Raw genomic sequence first — 26,212 nt, forward strand, 5'->3', positions numbered from 1 at the left:
GAACCTGACGCTAGGGGACGTCTGTGCCCTGGGGGCTTGTGTTTACACACACACACACACACACACACACACACATGCCCTCAGCCAGATGCTGGGGCAGGGGACAGTTCCTCATTTCGGACACTGACTGCCGGTAGGGGATGTGGGCAGGGGTATTGCTGTGGTCAGTCTGGCTCAGCACCCAAAAGAAAGTGTCAAGTCAGGGAAAATTCTGGGAAAGGGGATGTGGGATTGGGGGAGGGCACGAGAAGGGGAGGGGGCCCAGCCCTGCTTTGGGCAATCCTTGCTCTGACCACTCTGACACCGTGTCCTCTTGTCTGGGAGAGGGGAAGCAGATCTGAGGACATCTCTGTGACCAGGCCAGAAACCGCCCACCCACAGGTGAGGCCCGGACCCCTGCCCAGGTATGGGCAGATGGCCATTTCCCCCACCTTCTGCCACCTTCCTGAAACGTGGTGCCAGGGGCAACTTGGTGTGTGAGGGGAAGGAAGCCTGGGCCCTGGGGCCTGGGCTGAAGAAGAGGCCCCACCATCCATCCATGGTGAGGCTCCTGGGGGAGGCAGGAAAGCGAGCTCCTGAGGGTTGAGGAGGACGGGTCCTGGGGAATGAGAGGGTTGGGGGCAGGTGAGGGGCTGGCGGGGACAGCTCAGCTCTCTCCCCCTCCCAGTTCCTTCTCCGGGATGGACGTGGGGCCCAGCTCCCTGCCCCACCTTGGGCTGAAGCTGCTGCTGCTCCTGCTGCTGCTGCCCCTCAGGGGCCAAGCCAACACAGGCTGCTACGGGATCCCAGGGATGCCCGGCCTGCCCGGGGCACCAGGGAAGGATGGGCACGATGGACTTCCAGGGCCTAAGGGGGAGCCAGGTGAGTCTGCTGGCCTGGTTTAGGGGTTTGGGTCTGGGGCAGGGATCAGAGTGTCTGTCTGGGGCTGACCAGGGGGCAGGGGACAGCAGGAAGTGCATTCCCTTGCTGCTACGTCTGCCCCAGGGCAGAGTCGGGTGGGTCTGGCTCCTCTATCCTCAGAGCCCAGGCTTCAGGCCTCCCCAGAGGTGACCTTGGGCCCGGCGCACCTCCGTGCTCCTCCTCCTCCTCACCCAATTATAGGGAGGGATTAAGTGCCTGCCCCAAAGGTGGCCAGGAGGCTCACAGGACACGGTGCAGGGAAAGTTTTCTTGCCCTGCAACCTGGGCACCTGGGGAAGCTGGGGCCCACACAGTGAACATATCCAATGCCAGGGTTCAAATCCCAGCCCCACTGATTCCGTCTATGTGAACCCGCACAAGTTACTTAACCTCGCAGTGCCTCAGTTTCCTCATCTGTAAAACGAGGAGATGGTAGCACCTGCTTCACAGGGTTGCTGTGAGGATTAAGTTAACTTAAATATAAAACAGCCCTGAGCACCGGGGAGGTCTATACAGGTGTAGGCTATTGTATCATTGGTTTTATCAGAGATCTGTGCTCACCTCCCTCCTTAGGATTCTGGAGAGTTGGAGGGGTGGGGAGCGAGAGGTCGGAACTGCAGCCAGAGAAACCTCTGTTGGAGGTCCACAGTCAATCCTTGGCATAAGAGAAGGGGGCTGAGGCTATGAATGGGTGACTGGGGCTGGGGCTGGAGCCCTGGGGAGTGTGAGTGCCTTGTCTGTGAGTGAGCTGGGCACGTCTGGGATGCTGGGCATGCCTGGAGCTGGCCTGGAGTGACACCGAGCAGAGGTGATGGGGTGACAGACACGGTGGAAGGGAGGGAGGCCAGCTGAGAGGAATGTCCTTAGGAGTGGTCCCACCATCATCTTCCCTCCTGGATAGATGGAATGACACCAACTTTCCAGAAGGAATTCTCCAATTTAGGGTGAGCTTAGGGTGAGCTCAATGAGGTCTCCAGGTCTGCCATTTTCCAGGAGCTTGTACTTCACAGCTGCCTCTGGCCATCTCCCTGCCCAGGGTAGCTGATGGCCACCAGTGATTGAGCCCCCAAGTCCCAGGTGTGGTCTCAGTTTTAGGAATGATAAAACCAAGGCCACAATCCCTTGAAGAAGTGATTGACCCTCATTTTGCAAATGTCAAAGCAGGGGTTCAGAGAGATTGAGCAACTTGTCCAAAGTCACACAGTGGGATCCTGTCCAGCTCCCAAGTCCACATTCTCCACCACTGCCCTCGGCTGCCTCTCAAGCCCCCTCTCTATTGCTGTTTCCTGGCCTCCTCTCAATTGGTGGTTTGAAGACATCACGAAGGATGAGACGCTGCTCTGCTCAGCATCCCTGGAGCCATCATGAGGACCAGACACTCCAGAGCACGCCTCCTGCGGTGTGCCTGGCACTGTGCCTTCTCCCACTCCACCCTTTCAGGGACTCCCTCTTCTATTAGGCCCGTATCTCAACTGAGCAAACACAGGCTCAGGGAGGGAGGTCACCCTCCCAGGGTCACAGGTGGGAAGGCCAGGTCGGCTGGGTCCGGACCCCACACTCCTAATGCTGAGGCCTAACAAGTTCATAAGTCATGGAGGATCTGTCATAAATGGGTCTGCACAGACACCCAGCCCGATGGAAGTCCGAGGAGGGAAGGAAACATGAGGGCTGATGGGGGTGGTCAAGGAGGGCTTCCTGGAAGAGGAAACTGGAGTCAGACCTTTAAAGATGGGTATGATTTAGAAAAGGGGAGAAGAATCTCACAGAGGCTCAGATCATCGGGGCTGGAACAGAGTGAGACCCTGGGATTCTCTACACTTGAGTTAGAGACCTGACTGCACCTCAAACTGGCTGCATGGCCTTGGGCAAGTCTCTGACTCGGCTTCCTCATCGGTAACAGGAGGGAAGTTGAACCAGGCCAGCTGTCATGGGGGCTGACGTGGGCTGAGTGGGGCTGGGGTGAGCTGGAGAGAGCAGGCCCTGTAGTGGGGCGGCTTCAATTTGGCTCCATCCAGGGGTTCCCATGTGCTAACCTGGGGAGTCCATCTCAGGAGTGGATATAGGTTTTGTGGGACTCTGAAGCTTATAAAATGTTGAGAGTCCTCTTTGTGAAAAATAATACAAACTGACAGATACGCTTGATTGCAGAGGTGAGAGTGGTCACAAAACTTTACACGTGACAAAATTATATTGGAACCACACACACACACACGTAGTGTATATAAAACTGGTGAGGTCTAGATAAGCTCTGTCAACTTCCTGGTTTTGACATTATACTTTAGTTATGCAAGTTGTGGCATTGGGGAAAACTGGGTGAAGAGTCCCTGTTCTTTTGTTTTGTTTTTTTTTTTTTCAACTTTCTTTGTCTCTATAATTATTTCAAAATAAAAAAGTTGAAAAAAATTAGAAATACAAAATCAGGCAAAAGGTCTTGAAGGGGCTGATGCGAGTGGACAGAACCTGAAACTTAAGCTGCCTCTGACCAACCTTCTGATTTTTTGTCAAGGAGCTCTGAGAATTTCAATTTCAAATGAGTTCTGAATTTGTACATGTTGGGCTCCAATTAAAAATTTTAAAAAACATTGTGCAGGCCCAGCAAGATACGTGTGGCCACATGCCATCTGTCCGTGGGCTGACGTTCATGGCATCTGAGATCCCGCCCAGCTCTGAGCTCCCTACTTGCTCCATCACAAATGTGGAAACTGAGGCCAAGAGACAGGGAAGTGCCTTAGACAAGGTCAGAGGGCGGGTTGGTGGAGAAGCAGGACTTGAACCAGACTCTTTCTCTCCCTCCAGCCAAAGCCTGACTCCCTGCACCCGGCTCCTAGGGAGACAGCCCATCTATGGGAATGAGATTCTAGAGACCAAACGCCAGCACTGTGTTCCCTGGAAGACACCCTCAGGGTCCCTCCTCCCTGTCCCCCACCCTACCCTTTCTCTCTGCCTTCTCCATCTCCAGGAATCCCAGCCATTCCCGGGACCCGAGGACCCAAAGGGCAGAAGGGAGAACCCGGCACACCTGGCCATCCTGGGAAAAATGGCCCCATGGGACCCCCTGGGATGCCAGGGGTGCCCGGCCCCATGGGCATCCCTGGAGAGCCAGGCGAGGAGGGCAGATACAAGCAGAAGTACCAGTCAGTGTTCACGGTCGCTCGGCAGACCCACCAGCCCCCTGCACCCAACAGCCTGATCAGATTCAATGCGGTCCTCACCAACCCGCAGGGAGATTATGACACGAGCACTGGCAAGTTCACCTGCAAAGTCCCCGGCCTCTACTACTTTGTCTACCACGCGTCGCATACAGCCAACCTGTGCGTGCTGCTGTATCGCGGCGGCGTCAAGGTGGTCACTTTCTGTGGCCACACGTCCCAAGCCAATCAGGTCAACTCGGGCGGTGTGCTGCTGAGGTTGCAGGTGGGCGAGGAGGTGTGGCTGGGTGTCAATGACTACTACGACATGGTGGGCATCCAGGGCTCCGACAGCGTCTTCTCCGGCTTCCTGCTCTTCCCCGACTAGGGCGGGCAGAGGGGCTCGAGCCATCCACCTCCCTCAGCTTCCTGCATGGACCCACCTTACCGGCCAGTCTGCATCCTTGCCTAGACCATTCTCCCCGCCGGATGGACTCCTCCTCCAGGGAGCCCACCCTGGCTCACCCACTCCACCCCACCACATGGGTTCTCTCCTTCCTCTGAACTTCTTTAGGAGTCACTGCTTGTGTGGTTCCTGTGACATGTAACCAATGCCTTCTGGTACTGCCATTCTTTTTGTTTTGTTTTGTTTTCAAGTATTGGAAGGGGTGGGGAGATATATAAATAAATCATGAAATCAATACATATGCCTGGCTCAGATTCCTCATTGCTGATTCTTTGAACTTCAGATCTTCGACTTTGCATCAGCCATAGCGGTCCATGGGCTCTGGGCTCAAGGTATCTGGTTGGTGCTCAGGAAAGCTTGGCTGCCAGTGTTGGGACTCAGCGCCATTTGGCCTGGTGGAAGAGAGATGTTCTAAGTGTGGTTACACGCTGCCAGAGGTCCCCAAGGGGTCATCCACTCTCACTTTTTTTTTTGGTGGGAGAGGCACTGCCATTATTAAAAGTATCCAAGGTCACAGGTAAATGGGAATCAGTTTGACTTCCCGGGCCTGTGCTGAACTTCAGGAGCATTTACCATGGGAGGGAACTGGGCTTGGGTAAGCCCAGTACAGACAAAGACAAGATGTGTGCAATGAATTTGTGCTGAATGAATAAGAAATTGGTGTGAATGAATGAATGCATAAGTGGGTAAGTGAACAACTAAAAGCAGAGTAAATGAATGAATGAATAAAATCATAATAACTAACATTTACTGAGCACCTAGTATATGCCAGTCATTTCTCTAAGCACTTTACACATATTAACTCATTTAATATTCATAATCATGCTCTGAGATGGGCATGAGGGGGAGAGAGAGAGAGAGAGAGAATTGGCCCCCCAGATGTCTGAATTGCCCCAAATAACTCACAGACTCTGGGACTCCCGGGAGATCTCAAGCCACTGCTGCCCACCAGCCATCAAGTTTGGACTGTGAGGTTGTTGGTGGTTGGACCCAGCCACCATGGTCCTTCTTGGAGGATGATGGAAGCCCACAATTTGATGTTTCAGGTACACAAAGATCAAAAGTCTAACTTTCCTATGCAGACTCCTGGTCCAATTCTCAGCACCCAGTCAGACTCGAGGCTCACTCTAGCCTGGGAGAAACTGGCCTGTCCTGGCTGTGATCACAGCTTGGTTCCACAAAGCCCCACGGAGTCATGGAAGCACCAGCCAACTGAGGCATGGGCTGTGAAGAGCAGTGGCTCAAGCTGAGTTCTACAACCACCTCCATTCACTTTGGCTCCTCTGTTTGGGAAAGGGGCTGTGTCACAACTCCCTGCCTTTGCCCATGAAGTCCCTCCCACTCCTGCAAATCATCCATCCACCTGGATAATATTCACTCAACTGTCAGGAGTCAACACAAACATCACCTCCTCCACGAAGCCTTCTCCGATTTACCCCTTGGGTCCCCACAGTGCCCTCCACAAATTTGGGCACAAATTCATGACTCCTTAGAGCCCAGGTTCCCAAATCAGGTGGTGAATAAAATTAACCTAAAGACTTACTTAAAACAAAATAAAACAAGCAAAACCAGATTTCTCAACTCCGGGCTGTGTTATAAAGGTCTGGGGAAGACCAGGCTGTAAATGAGTTGGCGGTTTGCAGGGAAATCTGATGCACACAGCCAACCAACTGACTTTTGTGCACTTAGTCACTTACAGGTCTGCCTCCCCTCTAGACTGTAAGAATCATGGAGGATGGCCCCTTCCATACACACCTGGCACATGACAGGAGCATGAAAAGTGTGTAAGATGGGAAGGAGGGAGAGAAAGACACACACACACATGCACACACACATATATGCATATATACACATGCATATAAAGACACATGTACAGACATACACACATATGCATACACACAAACCACACAAACACATACATACATACACATATATGCATACAAACACATACACACAAACACATATATACACATACAAATTACACACATATGCAGACACACACACATATGTACATACACACATATATAGGCACATGCACAGACATACACACATATATGCATACACATACACATATTTATACACATATATACACAGACACATGCACAGACATCCACACATATACACATATAAAAATACACCTATATACACAGATATACACATACATACATGTATACACATACACACACATACACATATATACACATACACACACATATACATGCATACAGTATCCATGCAACACATAGATATATGCATATACACAGAAACACACATACACATATACGCATATACATGCACATACATACACACATGCATATACATGCACACACACTGACACACACACATAGACATCCACACATCCACACACATTCACAGACACACACAGAGACACACATACACACATAGACACTCATGCACATGTACACACAGATATACACACAGATGCATACACACATACATACACATACACACATATACATGCACACATATACACACACATACACATACAGAAATACACAGAGGGAGAGCAGCAGGCAGGGACGGAGGAACCCGGGCGGTTCACTGAGTCCAGTGCCCCTGGTGGGGATGGCGTAAAGGCCACGGCCACGGCATCCACTGTTCTCGTCCACCAACCTCTGAGCCATCCGCCGGGCGAAGCCGTAAGTGATACATCTTTCTTCTCATTTCTCTTTTGTTTAAAAAATCAATACACTGTTTATGTAGGTCACAGTGTCAGATCAGAAACCTGTACTTTGGAAATGACAATTTTTGTGCCATTTTTATTTTCCATAATTGTTTCCTTGTTGTTCTCTCTTCGTCAGGGGAGGCAAGCCTTTGAAAATGCCAGCTTGTCTGCTTTGCCAAGAGGAGGCGGGGGAGAGTTTTCAGTGGGGCAGGCAAGGAGGGGTGGACATGGAATAGGAGCCAGGACAAGACACCCCAAGCTGCAAGGAACCCCTTTCCAACCACAGGCAGGTGAGGAGTATAGGTTTCTTTTTCTAGTCTTTGCAGAGATCAGGGATTTTCCACTCTCAATCAGAGAGGCAAGTCCAAAATTTTGTGGGTACAGAGACCAGCTGGCTCCCATCAGTGGGCCCCTCAGCTCCTGATCCCCAAGTCCAGGCCTCCTCTTAATCCAGGCCTGGCTTCTTTGCTCCTGGGTTCCAAGAATTCCATCTTCTCTTCATATAAGTAATACCGTTCCCACGTTTGCAGTGGGTGCCCACCAAGGGCTGGGCACTCAGCTGGCCCTGGACATGGCAGGGTGACCTCGCTGGCCCCCAAAACAGCCCCAGGAGATAGGCGTTCATGCCTCCCATTTCTACACGAGGAAACCGAGGCCAGCAAACATTCCTGAGGCCACATAGTTAGCAAGACACAGAGCTGGGATTCAAACTGCCCAAGTCCATGCTCCTAACCCACCTCTGCCGCTTCCTGTTCTTAGCCTCACTGCTTCTACCCAAAATTCACATCCATCTTTTCCCATTGCCATTAGCCACCTAAGAATTAGACGTCCAGAGGCCGGGCACAGTGGCTCAGGCCTATAATCTCAACACTTTGGGAGGCCGAGGCAGGCAGATCACTTGAGGTCAGGAGTTTGAGACCAGCCTGACCAACATGGTGAAACCCTGTCTCTACTTTAAAAAATACAAAAATTAGCTGCTCGTGGTGGCATGCACCTGTAGTCCCAGCTACTTGGGAGGCTGAGGCAGGAGAATTGCTTGAATTCGGGAGGCAGGGGCTCCAGTGAGCCGAGATCACACCACTGCACTCCAGTCTGAGCAATAGACTGAGACTCCATCTCAAGGAAAAAAAAAAAAGAGAGAGAGAGAGAATTAGAGGCCCAGGGCCACTCGGCTTTGGGAATGCTCAGAACTCCTCAACTTGCAACCGACTAAATCGTTTCTCCCTTTGTGGAGAAGCTGCTTCTTCTCTTCACCCTAGCCTGGGTCCTTTTGGGACTATAGTTGACTGAGCTCAGAGACCTTTTGGTTTTGTCAAACTTACCTTTCCCTCCTGTTCACCCACCGCAGTTAACACTTAATTTCCACCAAGCCACACCCACAAGCCCAGTGAATTTCTGTCTCCAAGCACAGTTGTCAAGAGGGCCCTCCAGCTCCTGGTGCTTGCTGGTCATCATGGCGTCTGAGAGGCAGCCACAGGGAGAGACTGATAACCTAGTGCCAGGGATGCGGCTTCCAGGCCTGTATCTGCCACTTCCATGAGGCGTCGGCCCCAGCAGTCACTCTTTCTGTGACATTTATCACAGAAGCAATGAAGCCTCATGTCATTCCATGTTTAATACCGGTTTTTCCCCCCCGTAGAAGGGAAGCCCCATGGGGACAGGGACCATGGCTGATTTGCTAAGAGCTCTCTCTTCAGTGCCTAGCACATGGAGGCAAACACTAAATATTCATTAAATGATGGCTCTCCCTTCTGAGCCTCAGTTTCCCCGTATATAAAATGAGGAGGACGAGCCGAGTGACCTCAGCCCCTGTACGGCCCTAACTTGGTGTGACTCCAGGATTGAGAAGAAGCGACAGGCTCCTGCCTGGGCCTATTATTGTCATCAGCTTCAAGCCCTGCTGGAAGCAGAGGGAGGGGTATCAATAAATAATGAACACATTTAAAATTCATTATGAGATTATTTTCTGAGTACAGGGAAAGAGCAGGGGCACAGAATGGGAAGGAAGCAGAAGAGATGAGCCCAGAAAGGGGAAGCCTGGGACATGAAGTGATATTAACAATGAACATGTGCACAGCCCTTTACAGTTTACCCCCGGACAGTTCCTCCCCCATCATTTCCTCCATTATCCTCCCAGCAGCCTGTGAGATCTGTATCTGTAGAGCAGGTATGATTATGGTCCCATCCTATAGCAGAGAAAATTGGGGCTCCCTTGGGGCTCCCTTGACTGAGAACACGTAAGCTGGCAAGTGGCAGAGCCGAGATGGGAATCAAAGTCTCTGATTCTAAGCCAGCGCTCAGGCACCGGGCCAGCCACATGATGCTCACTGAGGAACACCCCTGCCCAGTGAAGAAGAAGATCACGAGGTCAGAGAGCCTGGGAGGGTGAGCTGCGGACGTTCCCCCAGGACGGCGTGTTCTCCCCACAGATGCTGAGTCGGCAAAGCCAAACTTGCCACCCACCCATCTCATTTACAGTAAATCCGGTGGGTTGCAGAAATGGGACCTGAAACTGCCTGAGGGCAGCAGGGTGGGGGGACAGTGGGGGGATGGGAAAGGGGCCAGCCTGCTGGGCCGTGGGAGGGGACCGTCAGGGGAAAGCCCTTCCCTCGTCTGGGGAAGGGAACTTCCGCTTCGGACCGAGGGCAGCAGGCTCCCGGCTCCTGGTCCCACTGCTGCTCAGCCCAGCGGCATCACAGGACGCCGGCTTCCCAGGTGAGGACGGGGCTTGGCACCTGGGGGAGGCTGGCAGGGCCAATATGGCGGAAAGTGGTGATTCCGTAAGTGTGAGCTTTGCGTTGCCTGCCTTGGAGCCAGCTGGGCTGTTTAACAGTGCAGGTCACTGGGCCCAATCCCAGACCTATGGGATCCAGCTCTCTGGGGTGAGCTGGGGAGTCTGCTGCTACCCAGGGCCCAGCGGATGGGCAGGCCATCTAAAGTGGGAGCCTGGCACATAAGGGCTTTGGCATCACAGAGACTGGCTCTGCATCTTATGCGTTGGGCAAGTCACCTAACTTCTGTCAGCCCGCCCCTCTGTGGAGAACAGAACCTCTCAGGGCTGCTGTGCCCTATCGGAGATCAAGCTTGCAAAAGCTTCGTGCATGCCCTGGCTCAAAATTTATCAGTAAACCGGAGGCAGGAGTGGGATTAGAACCCAGTCGCTCCTGCCCAGCCCAACATTTCCCCAACACCTTGCTTATCTCCTTATACTCTGCCGAGAAAACTCAGCTTGACTCTTCCAAATAAATAAGGGGACGTGCAGGTAGAGTTACAATGAGTTCTCAGCTAGTACTGAGTGAGCGCAATGTTTGTGCAGTGGGGGAGTGGGATGTGGCACTGCATGGGGCGGGGGGACCTTATTTCTTCTAAGCATCTTCTCCTGTCATCCTTCCGGCAGCCCTGTCAGGTTGAAATCAGCGTTGCCAAGAGACTCAGAGAGGTTAAGGCACTTGCCTGAGGTTATGCAGCCGGTAGCAGATGGGGCTTTAAAGTCAAGTGGGCCTGACTCCACGTTGGGGAAAGGGACTGCGGGGACCGAAGGAGATGGAAAGGTCAGAGCCTGGGGGGAAGACAGGAGAAACCAGGCTGGTAATGATCATGGGCTGGCACAGGCAGGAGGCAGTTAAACCAGGTGAGTTGTAAGCCCTAACCCAAGCCTGAAACTCGGTGGCATTTGAAATGGACTAGAACCAGCACTTTCCCACTTCCTCTGCCCCTGGCTTCCCCAAGAAGCCCAAGTCCCGTCAGTACCCTGCTCTCCACCCTTCCCCCCACCAGCTGGTCACAGCTCTCCACCCCTGGCTGCCTCCAACTGACAGAGCCCCTCCCTCTAAGCCCAGTCTCTCAAAGGGATTGTCTTTTTTTACTTCTCCAAACATCTTCCCTTTGTTCAACCACTCAGGAATTCTTGGATGACAGTGATAATAATAAAATAGCTAATATTCATTAAGCATTTCCAACATGCCAGGATCTGTCGGAAGCTGTAACTCATGTCCTCTCACATACCCTATGAGGGATAGAGTAGCATTATCCCCACTTTATAGGAGGGTAAACTGTGACCAGAGAGGACTGATTTCCCAAGTCCCTTAGGTAAGAAGCAGTAGAGACCTTACATGAATGCTGAGTGTTGCTTTCCTTATGGCACCCTAGGCTCCCACCACCAGGTGAATGTGTGCTGCCTAACAAGAGCCGCAAGCATCGTGGTGGTAAAAAGCCACTTTCACCGAATACTGACCATGTGCCTACCACTACTCTTAGCGTGCCCCATGCGTTAGTCCTTTTATCAGGCTGTCTGGCCTCAAAGTTTATGTTTTAACCACCAGGTGCAGTGACCTCTTAACATAACATTGAGTTTTAAGATCCAGTGGATGTGGGTTTGACTCCCAGCCACACAGGAGCTGTGTGACTTTTATCAAGGTGCTTGCCCTCTCTGATCCCGTTTCCTTATCTGTAAAATGAGAAAGCAAGAGTGCATTCTCAGGGGCTGAGCATCAAATTACATGAGATAATGGCATGTAAACCAGCTGGCTCACAGCCTGGCCCATAAGTACCCAACTTATTTATTTTTTTGTTGTTGTTGTTGTTGTTGTTGTTGAGACAGAGTCTCGCTTTGTCGCCCAGACTGGAGTGCAGTGGTCGGATCTCAGCTCACTGCAAGCTCCGCCTCCCGGGTTCACGCCATTCTCCTGCCTCAGCCTCCCGAGTAGCTGGGACTACAGACGCCCGCCACCTCGCCCGGCTAGGTTTTTGTATTTTTTAGTAGAGACGGGGTTTCCCCGTGTTAGCCAGGATGGTCTCGATCTCCTGACCTTGTGATCCGCCCGTCTCGGCCTCCCAAAGTGCTGGGATTACAGGCTTGAGCCACCGCGCCCGGCCCCCAACTTATTAAAGTTATCAAATTGTAAAACCTTTAGAAGAGCAAGAGTGAGAGCTGATGCTTGTTCGGGGACAAGCAGGACCATACCCCTGAGCCACCCTCTCTTCAGAGCATAGAGCCTGACAGAACCTAAAGCTGTCACCAGCAGACCCTGGCCATGCTCATCTTTACAGCTTCCTTTCCTTGGTGCACAGAGTCCGCCATAACTCAGGGCTTTGAGCAAGAAATTGATCAGGACCTGGCTGAGGGGCTGAGGCTGATTTGCCGAGCATAGGAGCCAAATATCAGCTGGCTTTTTCTGGTCCCAGGGGGCCCTCCACATGCCAGACTCTGAGGTTGGTACAGCCAGCATGAGGCAGAGAGGGCAGGGGTTTGGCCACAACCCTACTGTTAAATAATTTGCTGGGTGATTTGGGGTAGGTTGTTTTCTGAGTTCTGATCCTCAGTTTCCTCATCTGCAAGATGGGAAATTCACCACAACCCACTTCCCCAGGGTGTTGTGAGGATCAGAGAACAGCAGCAGCAGCAGCAGCAGCCACAAGTCCCAATGAGAGCTTGGGGCTCAGGGCTTTGTGACTCTTTCCCATCCGGGGTCTCGCCTGGGTCCCTTTGGCCACTCTGGGAGGTGGGCAGAGACCACTTTGCTCCCCCATTTTAAGAAAGGATACAGTTCAGCCTCTGAGGAAAGGTTTCCCGGAGGAAGAAGGCTTTGACCCAAGCCTTGAATGATGAAAAATATTTGGATCTGGGCAAAGGTGGAATGGGCTGCCTCAAGAGGTAATGAGTTGCCCATCACTGAAATGATGCAAACCGTGGATGGAAGAGCCCTTGGCAGAGAGGTCATTTCCTCACACTCTGCTGAGAAAGTTCAGCTTGACTCTTCCAAGGAAATAATGTGATGTGCAGCTAGAGTTGTGATTCTTAGGACTGAGTGAACACAACGTGTGTGCAGCAGGGGAGTGCGATGAGGCACCACACGGGGACCTTGGCAGAGGTGTCATTGAGGAAACTTAAGAATAGGCTGACGGGTCCTCAGGAACTTAAACATGGAATTGCCATAAGCGGTAATTCCTCTTCTAGGTATAAACCCCAAAGAATTACAAACAGATACTCAAGTCCTGGTTCACAAATGTTCATAGCAGCACTCTTCACAGTAGCCAAAAGGTGGAAACTTCCCAAATGTCCACCAATGATGAGTGGATAAACAAATAGCCAAGCGAGATGGTGCACGCCTGTAATCCTAGCTACTCAGGAGGCTGAGGCAGGAGGATCGCTTGAGTTCCAGAGTTCGAGACCAGCCTGGGCAACACAGTGAGACCCCAACTCAAAAAAAAAAACAAAAATCCAAAAACCAAATTGTAGTCTAGTCGGTAAGTGGAAAGACACAGACTGTATTTTCCTCTGCTCTCACACCACAACAGTCAACCCAGAAGACTTCTGAGACCAAGTGTGGGGGTTTCTCCCCACACACCAGCAAGCAATCAAATCTGCTGGCTGTCTTTCCACTCGGTTCTGATACTGTCTAGAAATAGCATCAGTCCCCACAGGCTGAGAGCTCGGTCCCACAAGACTGCTCCCCCTCAGACACCAGTTGCAAGTCCAGGCTCCCAGAACTTCTGACCAATCAGCTTCAAGTTGGGGTTCTCACACCCCTCCTTGGATTTGGTTTCTTTGCTAGTGTGCCCCACAGAACTCAGGGAAACACGGTTAGCAGTTTATTATAAAGAATGCTATAAAGGATGCAGATGAGGAGATGCCCAGGGTGAGGTGTGAGGGAAGGGGCGTGCCACTGTCATGCCCAGGTCCCTGGGCACGCCGCCCCCAAGGAACCTCCTCATGTTCAGCTATTTGGAAGTTCTCTAAACCTAGTTCTTTGGGATTTTTATGGAGGCTTTATTATGTAGGCATGATTGATTAAACCATTGACCATTGGTAATCAACTTAACCTTCAGCCCCACTCCCCTCCCCAGAGGTTGGGGGGTGGGGCTGAGGGTAGACCCTCTAAGCTTGCCTTGGTCTTCCTGGTGACCAGCCCCATCCTGAAGCTACCTAGGGCCTGCCAGCCATCAATCAATCATTAGCATACAGAAAGACATCATTTTGGAAATTTTACGGATTTTAGGAGTTCTCTGCCAGGAAAGAGGTAGAAGACCAAATATATACTTTGCAATATCACATGTATCCACACAATGGAGTATTATTCAGCTATAAAAAGGAATGAAGTACTGATACATGCCACAACATGGATGAACCTTGAAAACATTACACTAAATGAAATAAGTCAGACACAAAAGGTCACATGTTGTATAATTCCATTTATATGAAATAATAGGAATAGGTAAATCCATAGGGACAGAAAGCAGATTCGTGGTTGTCAGGGGCTGGGGGAAAGAGGATTGAGAAGAAACTGCTTAACGGGCATAGAGTTTTATTTTGGGGTGATGAAAAGTCTTGGAACTAGGTGGAGGTGAGGATTACACAAGACTGTGAATATATTCAACACTACTAAAATGCTTGCTTTAAACTGGTTAATTTTATGTTGTAGGAATGTTGCCTCAATTAAAAATATATAGGCTAAGGGTTAAACTAGATGAACTTTAAGGCCACTCTGTCCTGAGATTTAATGGCATGGAACACAGGCCATGCTGACCTGTTTGAGACAGCCCACCAGCTTCTTCCTAGTTCTTTGGGATTAAAAAGGAGCCATCACTGCCCTCTTGCCAGAGTCACAGCTCCGAGAATATTCCACCAGCAGAAACAGCCTGGTATGCTGGCAGGGACATTGGCTTCATTCCTTCCTGTATGACTTTGAGCAAGTGACTTGGCCTCCCTGAGCCTCAGTGTCCTCTTTGGTGTAGGAATCACAGTAGATGCAGGGATGCTCTAAGCATGCAAGGTGGCCTCTCCATAAGCAGCATCATACCCTGAATTCAGAAGCTCTACTGAATAAGAGCTTTGGGGGAATAAAACCCTCAAACTCACAGTAGCCTAGTTGCCTCTCCAGTCTTGCTTCCTGTCACTTGAACCCTCGCTCCCCTCTGCCATACTGGCCTCCTGATGATCCTCAACATCCCAACCTCTGTCCTACTTCTGGGCCATCTCCATACTTTTCTGTCTTCCTGGAACACTCTTGCCCCCACTTTTCTGGACCTTCAGGTCTCAGCCTAATCATCAGTTCCAAGAGTGGCTTCCCCTTGGAGAAGACTTTCCTGGTGGGAGGACTTTCCTCACAAAATCCATCACCTCTCACCCCCAGCCCAGTTACTCTGCCTCCCAGCATCCTTCCCTTTCTTTCAGAGCACCAATCACAGTCTATCGCTATTTCTATTTACTTGTATGCTGACCTGTTTATATCTACCTGTTTATATCTGTCCCCACTAGGGGCACAAGACCATGAGGGCAGGGACCATATCTGTCTGGTTCTTCACTGAATCCCCAGCACCTTCACAGGGTCTGGTAGATAGGGGACAATCAGTGAACATGTGGATGGAGGAATGGATGGATGGAGGGACAGATGGAGGAATAGAGGGATGGATGGATGAATGAATGGATGGATAGATGGACAGAGGGATGGAGGGATGCAGGGGCAGGATGGATGAATGGATGGATGAATGGACAGAGGGATGCAGGGATGGAAGGAATGGAGGGATGGATGGATGGACAGCGGGATGGAGGGAGGGATGGATGGATGGTTGGATGGGTGAATGGACAGATGGATGCAGGGGGATGGAAGGATGGAGGGATGGATGGATGGACAGCGGGATGGAGGGAGGGATGGATGGATGGTTGGATGGATGAATGAATGGACAGATGGATGCAGGGATGGAGGGATAGAGATGGATGGATGGATGGATGGATGGATGGATGGATGATGGATGGGTGGATGCAGGGATGGGCAGAGGGATGGATGGATGGATGAATGGATGCAGAGATGGAGGGATAGAGAGATGGATGGATGGATGGATGGATGATAGGATCACCATGGTGGTAGCCTCTTACATTGTGTTCTCCTCCACAGGAGACATCTGACACAGTATGATGATGAAGATCCTGTGGGGCAGCATCCCGGTACTGATGTTGCTCCTGCTCCTGGGTCTGCTCGATGTCTCCTGGGCCCAGGGCAGCTGCACCGGGCCCCCAGCCATCCCTGGCACTCCGGGTATCCCTGGGACACCTGGCTCCGATGGCCAACCTGGGACCCCAGGGATAAAAGGAGAGAAAGGTACCATGGGATTTAGAGGCACATTGGTAATACTGACCAAGTTTCCCGTCTTCTGCCTCCCAAGTCACAGTTGCCTGCCTTTGAGACTGCAGAAGCACTGGCAAATCCAACAGCTTGCTTAACCCTTGCAGTAACTTTGCAAGGAGGGAATTCTGATTCCCATTTTACAGACAGGAAAGCAAGCATTTAGAAAGGCTACTGACTTACTCAAGGTAGGCCAGTAAATGTTGAGGCTAAGACCAGACCACAGGTCTCTTGCATTAAATTCAGGTGGAGAGAGAGTGCCGCTGCGGCCACAGAGTTCTGTGTTTAAACTTACCTCCTGGGCAAGTGACTTCTCCTCTCTGAATTGCTACTTCCTCACCTGTAAGATGGGGGCAATGATACTTTTGTGGGGTTGTCATGGGGTTCAGATGAGACTCCCCACTGTGAAAACCCCTCTGTAAAATTTGGCTTATTCATTCATTTAACTTATGGTTATAGAGCAACCCTCTGTGCCAGTCACTCTCCTCACTTAATCTCATGTAATCCTCACAATCCCACAAAATACCTTCATCCCCATTTGACAGATGAGGAGGCTGAGCCTCAGGAAATGTGACTCAGTCAAGGTGACACCACTACTAATGGCAGAAGTGACACATGAAGCATATCTCTCTGTCCCCAGATCCCATCTTCTCAGGCCCTATTCTCTGCCACTCTACTGGAAAATCGGTTTTATCTTGTGTTGTGCCAAACCAAGGGGTAGTGGCTGCTTGGGGGTGGAGTGAGAAGGAGTCTAAAGTCCATTTCCAGGAGCAGCAAGAGTGAAAGTCATGGTTGGTTAGGGATGTCTGCCAGGGGTGAGGGATAGAGGGGGACAGCACTCATTATCCCTGCTCTAGCCTGAACAAGGACCCCCACACAAGCTGAGGAGGAGGGCCGGCCTAGCACCTTCCTTAGCAAGGAGCCGTTCTCTTCCCCACGGGCAGCAGCTCCCATGAAAGTCAAGCATATCACAGGCTCAGGAAGCTGGGCTGGAGGGAGACCCAGAGCCCCTGTCTGACACTGCCTCCTTTGTTTTACAGATGGGAGGCTGAGGCTGAGAGAGAGGCGGGGTCCTGCCCAACGTCCCAGCACAGGCCTCCTTTTGGTCTCAATGATCTCATTTCTTTGGTCTCTGCTTTTCCAGGGCTTCCAGGGCTGGCTGGAGACCATGGTGAGTTCGGAGAGAAGGGAGACCCGGGGATTCCTGGGAATCCAGGAAAAGTCGGCCCCAAGGGCCCTATGGGCCCTAAAGGCGGCCCAGGAGCCCCTGGAGCCCCAGGCCCCAAAGGTGAATCGGGAGACTACAAGGCCACCCAGAAAATCGCCTTCTCTGCCACAAGAACCATCAACACCCCCCTGCGCCGGGACCAGACCATCCGCTTCGACCACGTGATCACCAACATGAACAACAACTACGAGCCCCGCAGTGGCAAGTTCACCTGCAGGGTGCCCGGCCTCTACTACTTCACCTACCACGCCAGCTCTCGAGGGAACCTGTGTGTGAAGCTCATGCGTGGCCGGGAGCGCCCACAGAAGGTGGTCACCTTCTGCGACTACGCCTACAACACCTTCCAGGTCACCACCGGTGGCATGGTCCTCAAGCTGGAGCAGGGGGAGAACGTCTTCCTGCAGGCCACTGACAAGAACTCACTACTGGGCATGGAGGGTGCCAACAGCATCTTCTCCGGGTTCCTGCTCTTTCCAGATGTGGAGGCCTGACCTGTGGGCTGCTTCACACCCACCCTGGCTCCCCCTTCCAGCAACGCTCACTCTACCCCCAACACCACCCCTTGCCCAGCCAATGCACACAGTGGGGCTTGGTGAATGTTGCTGAGTGAATGAGTAAATAAACTCTTCAAGGCCAAGGGACAGTGGTGTAATTCAACTCTGTGTCCAAGCACCTGGCACACCAGAAATGCCATGCTCAGAAGTGTTGGTTACATGAATGAATGAACCATGAATGAATGAAGTCTCTGTCCATGAGCTGCTCTGTGCCAGCCACAGAGTGGGAGGCGGGGGTCCAACACCAACTGTGCTCCCAGCAGTAGCCTATACCTTTTCCTGATTCTCTCATTAATCCTCACACTCCTCCTGGGGGAGACGGCGCATCGTGCCCAGTTTACAGAAGAGCAAACTGAGGATCAGAAGGGATGAAGGGATTGTCCACAATCTCACAGCAGGGCTGGGATTCAAGGGCAGGCCTGCCCACTGATGGCCTGAGACCTTTTGTAAAGGCAACATGTCTAGGCCAGCCCCTAGAGGGGCTCTGTGCTTGTCCCTTCCCCTTACCCCCACCAACGATCAAGGGGTCCTCCTCCAAGGCTTTAACTAACCTTGGAGCAGGAAACTTTCCCTTTTTATTCTCCCCTCCATGCCCTTCCTCCCAGTGTCTTCCCAGCCTAGCACAAGCTCAGCCATCCAGTTAGAGCAAATGTCACTCCCCTGCTCAAAAACCTTCAGTGGCTCCCCACTGCCCACCAGATACAGTCCCAGCCCATGAACCTGGCCTTCCAGCCTCACACTACTGGGCCTTTCTGTCTTCTAAACAAGCCCACCTCAGCACCCTTCCTCGCCCTGTTCCCCTGCCTAGAAGCCTTCCACTCTGCCCATCTACCCATCCTCATTCAAGCCACACCTCCTCCCTGAAGCAGGAACACCCTAGCTCTCGCACGCTCACTCTTCTGGCCTGCTCTAACCCAGGAGCATGCACAGCCAGCATCTGGCTCCTCACCCTGTCTCCCCAGCTAGGCTGTAGCTCCGCACCCTGCTCATCTCTGAGCCAGCACAGAGCCCATGATGGACAGCAGCCACTCAGTAAAGATTCACTGCCTGATTGACTGAGACCACAGGACTAGGACTCCAGAGTCCCGCCCAGCTCTGCACCTGCTCTCCTCAGCCTCTCCTACTAGCCCCACCATCAAGACCCTCAACCAATCCTGACCTGAGATGGGAGGGATTTAAGATATTCCCACCTGTGTCACCAATCCAGCCTCCTATTTGGCTGGCCCGTCTCTCAGGACTCCATTCATTGGGTGCAGCTTCTGCTCTATCTCCTGGACCTGGAGCCTGGCCTTGATGACCTGCCCTAACCCCAGGCTGTCCAACCGAGACCTAGAATCTTTTCTCCGGGAGCCGGCCCTTCTTTCTACTGCTCAACCCTTTCAGTGCAAACTGCCTGGCCTTTGACTCTAATACTAATAGTTATGATAGTAATGGTCACACCACAATTGAATTACACTGTATCTAGTGCTTTGTGCACATCAGCTCATTTAATCTCCAACCACAACCCCTAGGGGGAACACAGTATCATCCTCATGTGGCTACATGACAAAAAATATAAAACTCAGAGAGGACAAGCAATTTGCCCAGCGTCACACAGCTGACAGCTACACAGCCAGTTTTGGAGCCTGCTTCTGTTTGCCTCAAAGCTCATCACCTCCTTGCCACCCACATCTGTTGAAACCCCTTCTGCAGCAACTCCCCTCTGCAGCCCCATGACCTCTCACCTGAACCCATCTGACCTCAGGAGTTCACATTCTCTAACCTCTGCAGTTGGGTCCATCCATGCTAGACTACACCGCACCCAGAGGCAGAGCTGGCTGCTGGTGTCGAGCATGCGCAGAGCACCCCATCCTGCTGCACAGACCCAGGCAGAGCCAGGCTTGTCTGAGAAGTCAGAGCTCCATGCTCCTGCCTGCTTGTCTCAGGAGCTGCCGTCAGGCCGCCTGGCTCTTTTGCAGGACCAACCCCCCTCTGACCCCTGACCTGTAAACGCTGACCCTGCCCCCTGTCCTCCACCAGACCCCCAAGTCAGGACACTCACAACAGTGCCCTTGTTGGGCCCTCCCAGGAGCTTCCAAACCTGCCAGAAATCCAGGCTCTGACTGTGTGTCTAGCCATGGCCATCACAATCCAAGAGCCCTTGCTCTACACAGACGTGCATGCATCTCGACTCTTCACATTTATTTATTTATATTTATTTTTGAGACAGGGTCTTGCTCTATTGCCCAGGATGCAGTGCAGTGGCGTGATCATGGCTCACTGCAGCCTCGATCTCCACAGCCCAAGCAATCCTCCCACTTCAGCCTCTCAAGTAGCTAGGACTACAGGTGTGCACCACCACACCCAGTTAATTTTTGCATTTTTTTTTGTAGAGATGGGGTTTCGCCATCTTGCCCAGGTTGGCCTCGAACTCCTGGGCTCGAGCAATCTACCCGCCTCAGCCTCCCAAGGTGCTGGGATTATGGATGTGAGCCACTGCGTTCAGCCTTCACCTTTATCGTGGCTCTTTTCCAACCGGTCGGGATAGGGTTGCCCCTACAGCTCTCTGGAGAGATGGGTGAGGTTTCATTACAAGAACCTGGACCAAGAACAGCGTGGGAACCCAGAGGTGATCTGAGATGAGTCCTGGTAGTTCATCCATTTTATCACTGCCCAGACACCTTCCTTTTCCCCTTGGTCCCCTTCTCAGAGGGAGTGGGACTCAGATCTTCTGCCTGGACTAGCAGTTGGGCGTGGAAAGGAAGGGAAGTGGTTCTCCCCAAGCTTATGACCCTTGACCCTCATGCACCCCCTTGATCCTGACCCCTATCCCTCAACACGCCAGAGCCCTTTTACTTGCGAGTGACAGAAATCCCTTTACACCAACTTAGGAGAAAAAAGGGAGTAATAAGAAGAACCCAGGAGCAGGCGGTTGCTCAGTCTCAGTGGACACAGGGTTGAGACCTGGGTGCCCCCAGACCTGGACTGTAATCTTGCTCTGAGATCTCTATTCTCTGCATCTCTTACTACAGAACTGCCCTCTCAACTGTGAAGGCAAGTGGATGCCCCCAAATGACTTCTGGACCCCCAAGTTAGCCCGTCTTTCATGGAAGTGACACACAGTCTAACATCTCCACTCCCCAGTTCCCAGGAGAGGAGATGCAATTGCCCCTGTTTAGAATCAGGATACTCCTAGCCCAATCAGCTGAGGAGTAGATAATTCGAATCCGGTACTTCTCAAACTTCAGCAAGCATCACAGTCACAAGAAGGGCTTACTAGAATTTGCATTTTCTAACAGTTCCCATAGGGTGCTGTTGCTTCTGGATTTGTTTGTTTGTTTTTTTAAATAGAGATGGGGTCTTGCCATATTGCCCAAGCTGGTCTCAAACTCCTGGGCTCAAGTATTCCTCCTGCCTCAGTCTCCCAAAGTGCTGAGATTACAGGCATGAGCCACCTCGCCCGGCCTGTTGCTTCTGTTTTGGAGACCATCTGTTGAGAAGCACTGCCCTCATTATATTGCTCCCATTCTGTAGATAAGAATATTGAGACTCAGGGAGAGATGTTATTTGCCCATGTCACGCAGAGGATCTGGGATTTCGATCCAGGTCTATTTAATCCATGTGTTGAAGGCCTGTGCACTGTGGCCAGACTACAGGCAACCCCTCCTTTGTTTCAGGCTTTGTTCTTTATAAGTCTTACCTCGTTTAATCCACGGTGGGCAGGTACTATTGCTATGCCCATTTCACAGATATGGAAACTGAGGTACAGGGAGCCCAATGGGTGGAGGCAGTTCTCAGAACAGCGTTGGCAGGCCCTGTTAAATATGTCACCTTCTGACTACAGTGCTGAGTCTTGGCTTCTTCACCCGCTGTTGATCCTGACAAACATGCCCCTCCCAGTGACACACAATGCTTTGAGTCAATTAAGAGAGGAAAGGAGAGGAAAGGGCAAAGAAGCAGGAAGGTGGGGGCTTAATAAGCAGTGGTAACCACAGCTCACACCATGTACGGCTCTATGTACTTCAGGTTAACCTGTGTAACCTTTACAATCATGTTTCCCTTTTACAGATGAGAACATGGAGGCAGAGCGGTTCAATGACTTTCCCAGAATTCTGCAATCAGTTAAGTAACAGAACCAGGTTCAACGCCCAGCAAGTCAGTTCTGGAGCTGCTGCTCTATCACTGCAGACAGGAGGATCCCCAAAGGGTGGTGCAGGTGGCAGTTGAGGGCACTGCCTCTTGACTTAGACCTGAGTTCAAACCCTGCCTAGGTTTCTTACTAGCTGTGTGGCTTCCGTCAAGTGACTGCCCTGGTCTCCTGTTTAACCCCCATACAAATAAACAATGCATCTGTGATGTCCTGGCACGGATCCTTGATTCTTTTCTTGGATTAAACCCCTAGAAGTAGACTCCCCGGTGAAAGGATATGCACCATTGAAGGCTTTGAAATGTGTTTCCAAATGGAGGGATGGGCTGTCAAGGCTGAACATGTCAGGCCTGTTCCAGGCTTGCTGCCACCAGAGGGGAGCAGACACCAAGACAAGAACTGCCTGGAAAAGGAATGGGTGGTTACGCGGGACCGTGGAAACTCCTCCCTGCTCTCTTCTCCCCCAGGCCTTCCCACTCTCCGGGTGGGCTATGAACTTCCAGGGTGGTGCTGAGGTCAGGTTTGAAGACCCAGGTTCCTTCTAAACTGGTGTCCTCAAAGTGGCCCAGCATCAGCATTGCCTGGAAACTTGTCAGAAATGCAAATTCTCTGGCCCCATCTCAGTCTGACTGAATCAGAAAATTGGAGGGAGGAGCCCAGCAGTCACCTGCCCGGGTGATTTTGATGCAGCCAAGCTTGAGAATCACTGCTCTAGACCAGGGGTTGCCTCCTTTTTCTGTAAGCAACCAGGAAATATTTTAGGCCTTGCAGGCCATATGGCGTCTATTGCAAGTACTCAGCCCTCTATTTGTAACATGAAAACAGCCATGAGCAATATATAAATAAGTGAGCATGGCTACGTTCCAATAAATCTTTATGAACAGTAAAATTTGAATTTTACATAATATTCACGTGTCACAAAATATTTTCCTTTTGTTTTTTTTCAACCATTTAAAAATGTAAAAACCGTTCTTAGCTAGCAGGCTGCACACAACAGGCTGTGGGCTGGATTTAGCCTGTGGGTTATAGTTTGCCAACCTGCTCTAGACCCAAATATGGCTCTAACCTTGGAAAAGAGGAGCAGGAAGTTGAGCCCAGCACTGCCTGACTCCCAAGCCAGTGCTCCTTCCTATAAGTTCGTCTGCCAGATCCCAACCTTGGGACGTTGGCAGAAAAACTCTCTAGGTCTCACTGCCTTTTACAGTAAAATGAGCATTGCAATCTCTGTGTAATCGGAGGCACTGGGTCTCCAATTTTACTGGGCAATGAGATCCCCTGAAAGCTTGCTAGCACGCAGTCGCCATCCCAGAGGTGCTGATGGTTCTGATTCCATCAGATTAGACAAGATCTGGAGGGGCCTGGGAATCTGCACTTCTCTCAAATACGCTGCATTGATTTCAAGGTGGCCCTCCACCTCCAGCCAGGGGCTGGGCTAATGAACATGAAAGCTTGAATAGCAGTAGATGCAGCTTCCTCCCCCAGGAATCCGGTGGCTATATGGGGAGAGAAAATGGGAAGAAGACTTTTTGTCTGTCAGCACCTACACAAGATGAGAAATGCAGTGAAGAAGAAAAGCCCAGGGGGCTCTGAGAGGCTAGATTCAAATCTCACCTCTACCACTTACAAGCTGTGTGTTCTCAAGCTAATTACTTAACCTCTCTGGGTCACAGTTTCTTCACATGGGGGCAATAATCAGACCTACTCCAGAAAGCTGATGAGGATTAAATGGGATCCTGTGTGCAAAGCCCCTGGCACGCAGCAAGTTCCCCACAAGTAGTAGCTGTCGTTATGGTGATGGGTGCTATGGTGGTGCAAGGGTTCCCCAAATTTTCATGTACACAGAAATCACCTGGGGTCTTGTCAAAATGCAGATGCGAATTCAGTAGGTCTGGGATAGAGGCCTGAGAATTTGCTTTTCTAATAAGTTGCTGGGAGACATTGATGCTGCTGAGCTGGGACCGCAGTTTAGGTAGCCAGGGTTAGGACCGGTGGTTCAGCATTTTGATTTGCTATGAAGGTGAATTCTGTCACCCACAGGCACTGGTTAGCCTAGGGGCTGGTAGACAGCAAGTGCTCTGTAATTAACATGTTACCGGTATTGTTGCTATTGTGCTCATTGTGATGATGTTCTGACGGTGAGGATGCGGGAGTTCAAGGTCAGGCAGAGGAAAGGACAAAGGGTGGATCATCCATTTCCCCAACGCTGAGCATTGTGGTCTCCCTCCTGTTTCTCCTCCATGCCCTCGACTTTCTAGTCTCCTGCTGACAATGGGGCACCAGGTGCCCTGCCTTAAACCACCCCCCTACCCAACACACACACACAAAAACATGCCATCCTTTCAGAGCAAGCTGCAAGCTGCATTGATTTTTGTGCATAGCCAGGAGGCATTCTCATAGACAACCCTGTTGACCAGATGCAGGAGAAAAGGGGTGTTTGTTCGAGAAAACCGGCAGCCCACCCAGGGAGGGACACCCGCAGCAAGGGGACCTGGCAGAGCAGGAGGCACCCTGGATGGGAAGTAAAGAGCTCCCAGTTTTAGGCTGGTCTCGGGACCTGACTTACTGTGCAACTTCAGACAAGTTGCCACCCCTCTCTAAGCCTCGGACTATCCCACAGAAAGAAGGGTTTGCATCAGACTCACCAGGGGAGCTTGTGATAATCTCGAGCCCACCCCAAGCCTATTGATTAGGAACTGGGGAAGCTTGGTGATGCCCTCAAGAAAAGGGCAAGGAATGATGACAAGGTCACCGACCAGTGAGAAAGCAGTAACCCAGTCTCTCGATTACACCCTACTTACCCAGAATCCTCAGCTACACAGAACAAAGGAGGCCGAAACTGACATCTCACAGCCCACAGAGCCTGGAAGATTCATGTTTATCAAATGAATGCATGAAAGCATGGCTATATTAGTTAATTAATTAATTGACAGATCGACTCCAGAGAGTATAGGGCCTGGAGACAGATATACATAATATATGCTCAGTGAATAGCTGCCAAACAGAATGAAGAAAGGCAAGATGGAAGGGCTGTCAAAATTATGTCCTGCCTGGAAAGATAGGGCCTATAATAATAATGTTTCCTAAGCCCTTGGGATAATTTCCAGGGGAAGGTTTGGCATCTGGAAGGAAAGGAAAGCAGGCAGGGAGAAGCCAAACTGAGCCTCATGTGTGCCCGTTGTACAAACATTAGCCTATATCATTCTCACAGCAGCCCCTGATGTGGGCGTCACTACCACTGTTCAGAGGCAAGGACCCAATGGACAACTGAGGCCCGAGAACCTCCAGAGAGACCCACCAGGGCTCAGAGAGTGTGCAGGGCTTTAGGGACCACATGTTCTTTCTTTCTCTCTCTCTCTCTCTCCCTCTCTCTCTCTCTCTCTCTCTCTTTCTTTTTTTTTTTTGAGACAGAGTCTCACTGTGACTCCCAGACTGGACTACAGTGGTGCGATCTTGGCTCACTGCAACCTCCACCTCCCAGGCTCAAGCAATTCACCTGCCTCAGCCTTCCAAGTCGCTGGGATTACAGGTGCACACCATCACACCTGGCTAACTTTTGTATTTTTAGTAGAGACGGGGTTTCACCATGTTGACCAGGCTGGTCTCGAACTCCTGAGCTCAAGTGATCTGCCGACGTCGTTCTCCCAAAGTGCTGGGATTACAGGCATGAGGCACCATGCCTGGCCCATAATTTCTTTGTAGCCTCCATCCTCATTTCTGTCTATGTCTTCCTGCCTAGCCCACTACATTTTCCTATTGCTTTTGCAGATTCTTCTCATTTATGTCTTCTCTTTTTTTTTTTTTCTTTTTTGAGACAGGGTCTTGCTCTTTTGCCCAGGATGGGGTGCAGTGGTGTGATCATGACTCACTGCAGCCTCAACCTCCCAGGCTCAAGTGATCTTCCCACCTCAGCCTCCCAAGTAGCTAAGACCACAGGTGCACACTACCATGCTCGGCTAATTTTTGTATTTTTCGTAGAGACAAGATTTTGCCATGTTGCCCAGGC

General features: G+C 51.2%; 2 protein-coding genes across 5 annotated transcripts; both read left to right on the plus strand.

Moving 5' to 3' along the window:
• Window positions 1-245: 245 nt before the first annotated feature.
• Window positions 246-4,747, plus strand: C1QC (complement C1q C chain). Of its 4 annotated transcripts, none has more exons than XM_003891290.4 (3): window positions 246-381; window positions 668-861; window positions 3,859-4,747. In XM_003891290.4, exons 2-3 carry the CDS (start codon window positions 681-683, stop codon window positions 4,413-4,415), a joined length of 738 nt encoding a protein of 245 aa, XP_003891339.1. In that variant the 5' UTR covers window positions 246-381; window positions 668-680; the 3' UTR covers window positions 4,416-4,747. The 4 variants fall into 4 exon arrangements, with proteins under 4 accessions (XP_003891339.1, XP_003891340.1, XP_021792842.1 ...); XM_003891291.4 differs by having other exon boundaries at window positions 283-404; XM_021937146.2 differs by having other exon boundaries at window positions 305-541.
• Window positions 4,748-9,578: 4,831 nt separating this feature from the next.
• Window positions 9,579-18,266, plus strand: C1QB (complement C1q B chain). The gene is made up of 3 exons (XM_031665286.1): window positions 9,579-9,894; window positions 16,074-16,277; window positions 17,446-18,266. Exons 2-3 carry the CDS (start codon window positions 16,091-16,093, stop codon window positions 18,018-18,020), a joined length of 762 nt encoding a protein of 253 aa, XP_031521146.1. The 5' UTR covers window positions 9,579-9,894; window positions 16,074-16,090; the 3' UTR covers window positions 18,021-18,266.
• The last annotated feature ends 7,946 nt before the right edge of the window (window positions 18,267-26,212 follow it).

Source organism: Papio anubis, chromosome 1 (genome assembly GCF_008728515.1).
Source record: "Papio anubis isolate 15944 chromosome 1, Panubis1.0, whole genome shotgun sequence".
In the NCBI taxonomy this organism is placed as follows: Eukaryota; Metazoa; Chordata; class Mammalia; order Primates; family Cercopithecidae; genus Papio; species Papio anubis.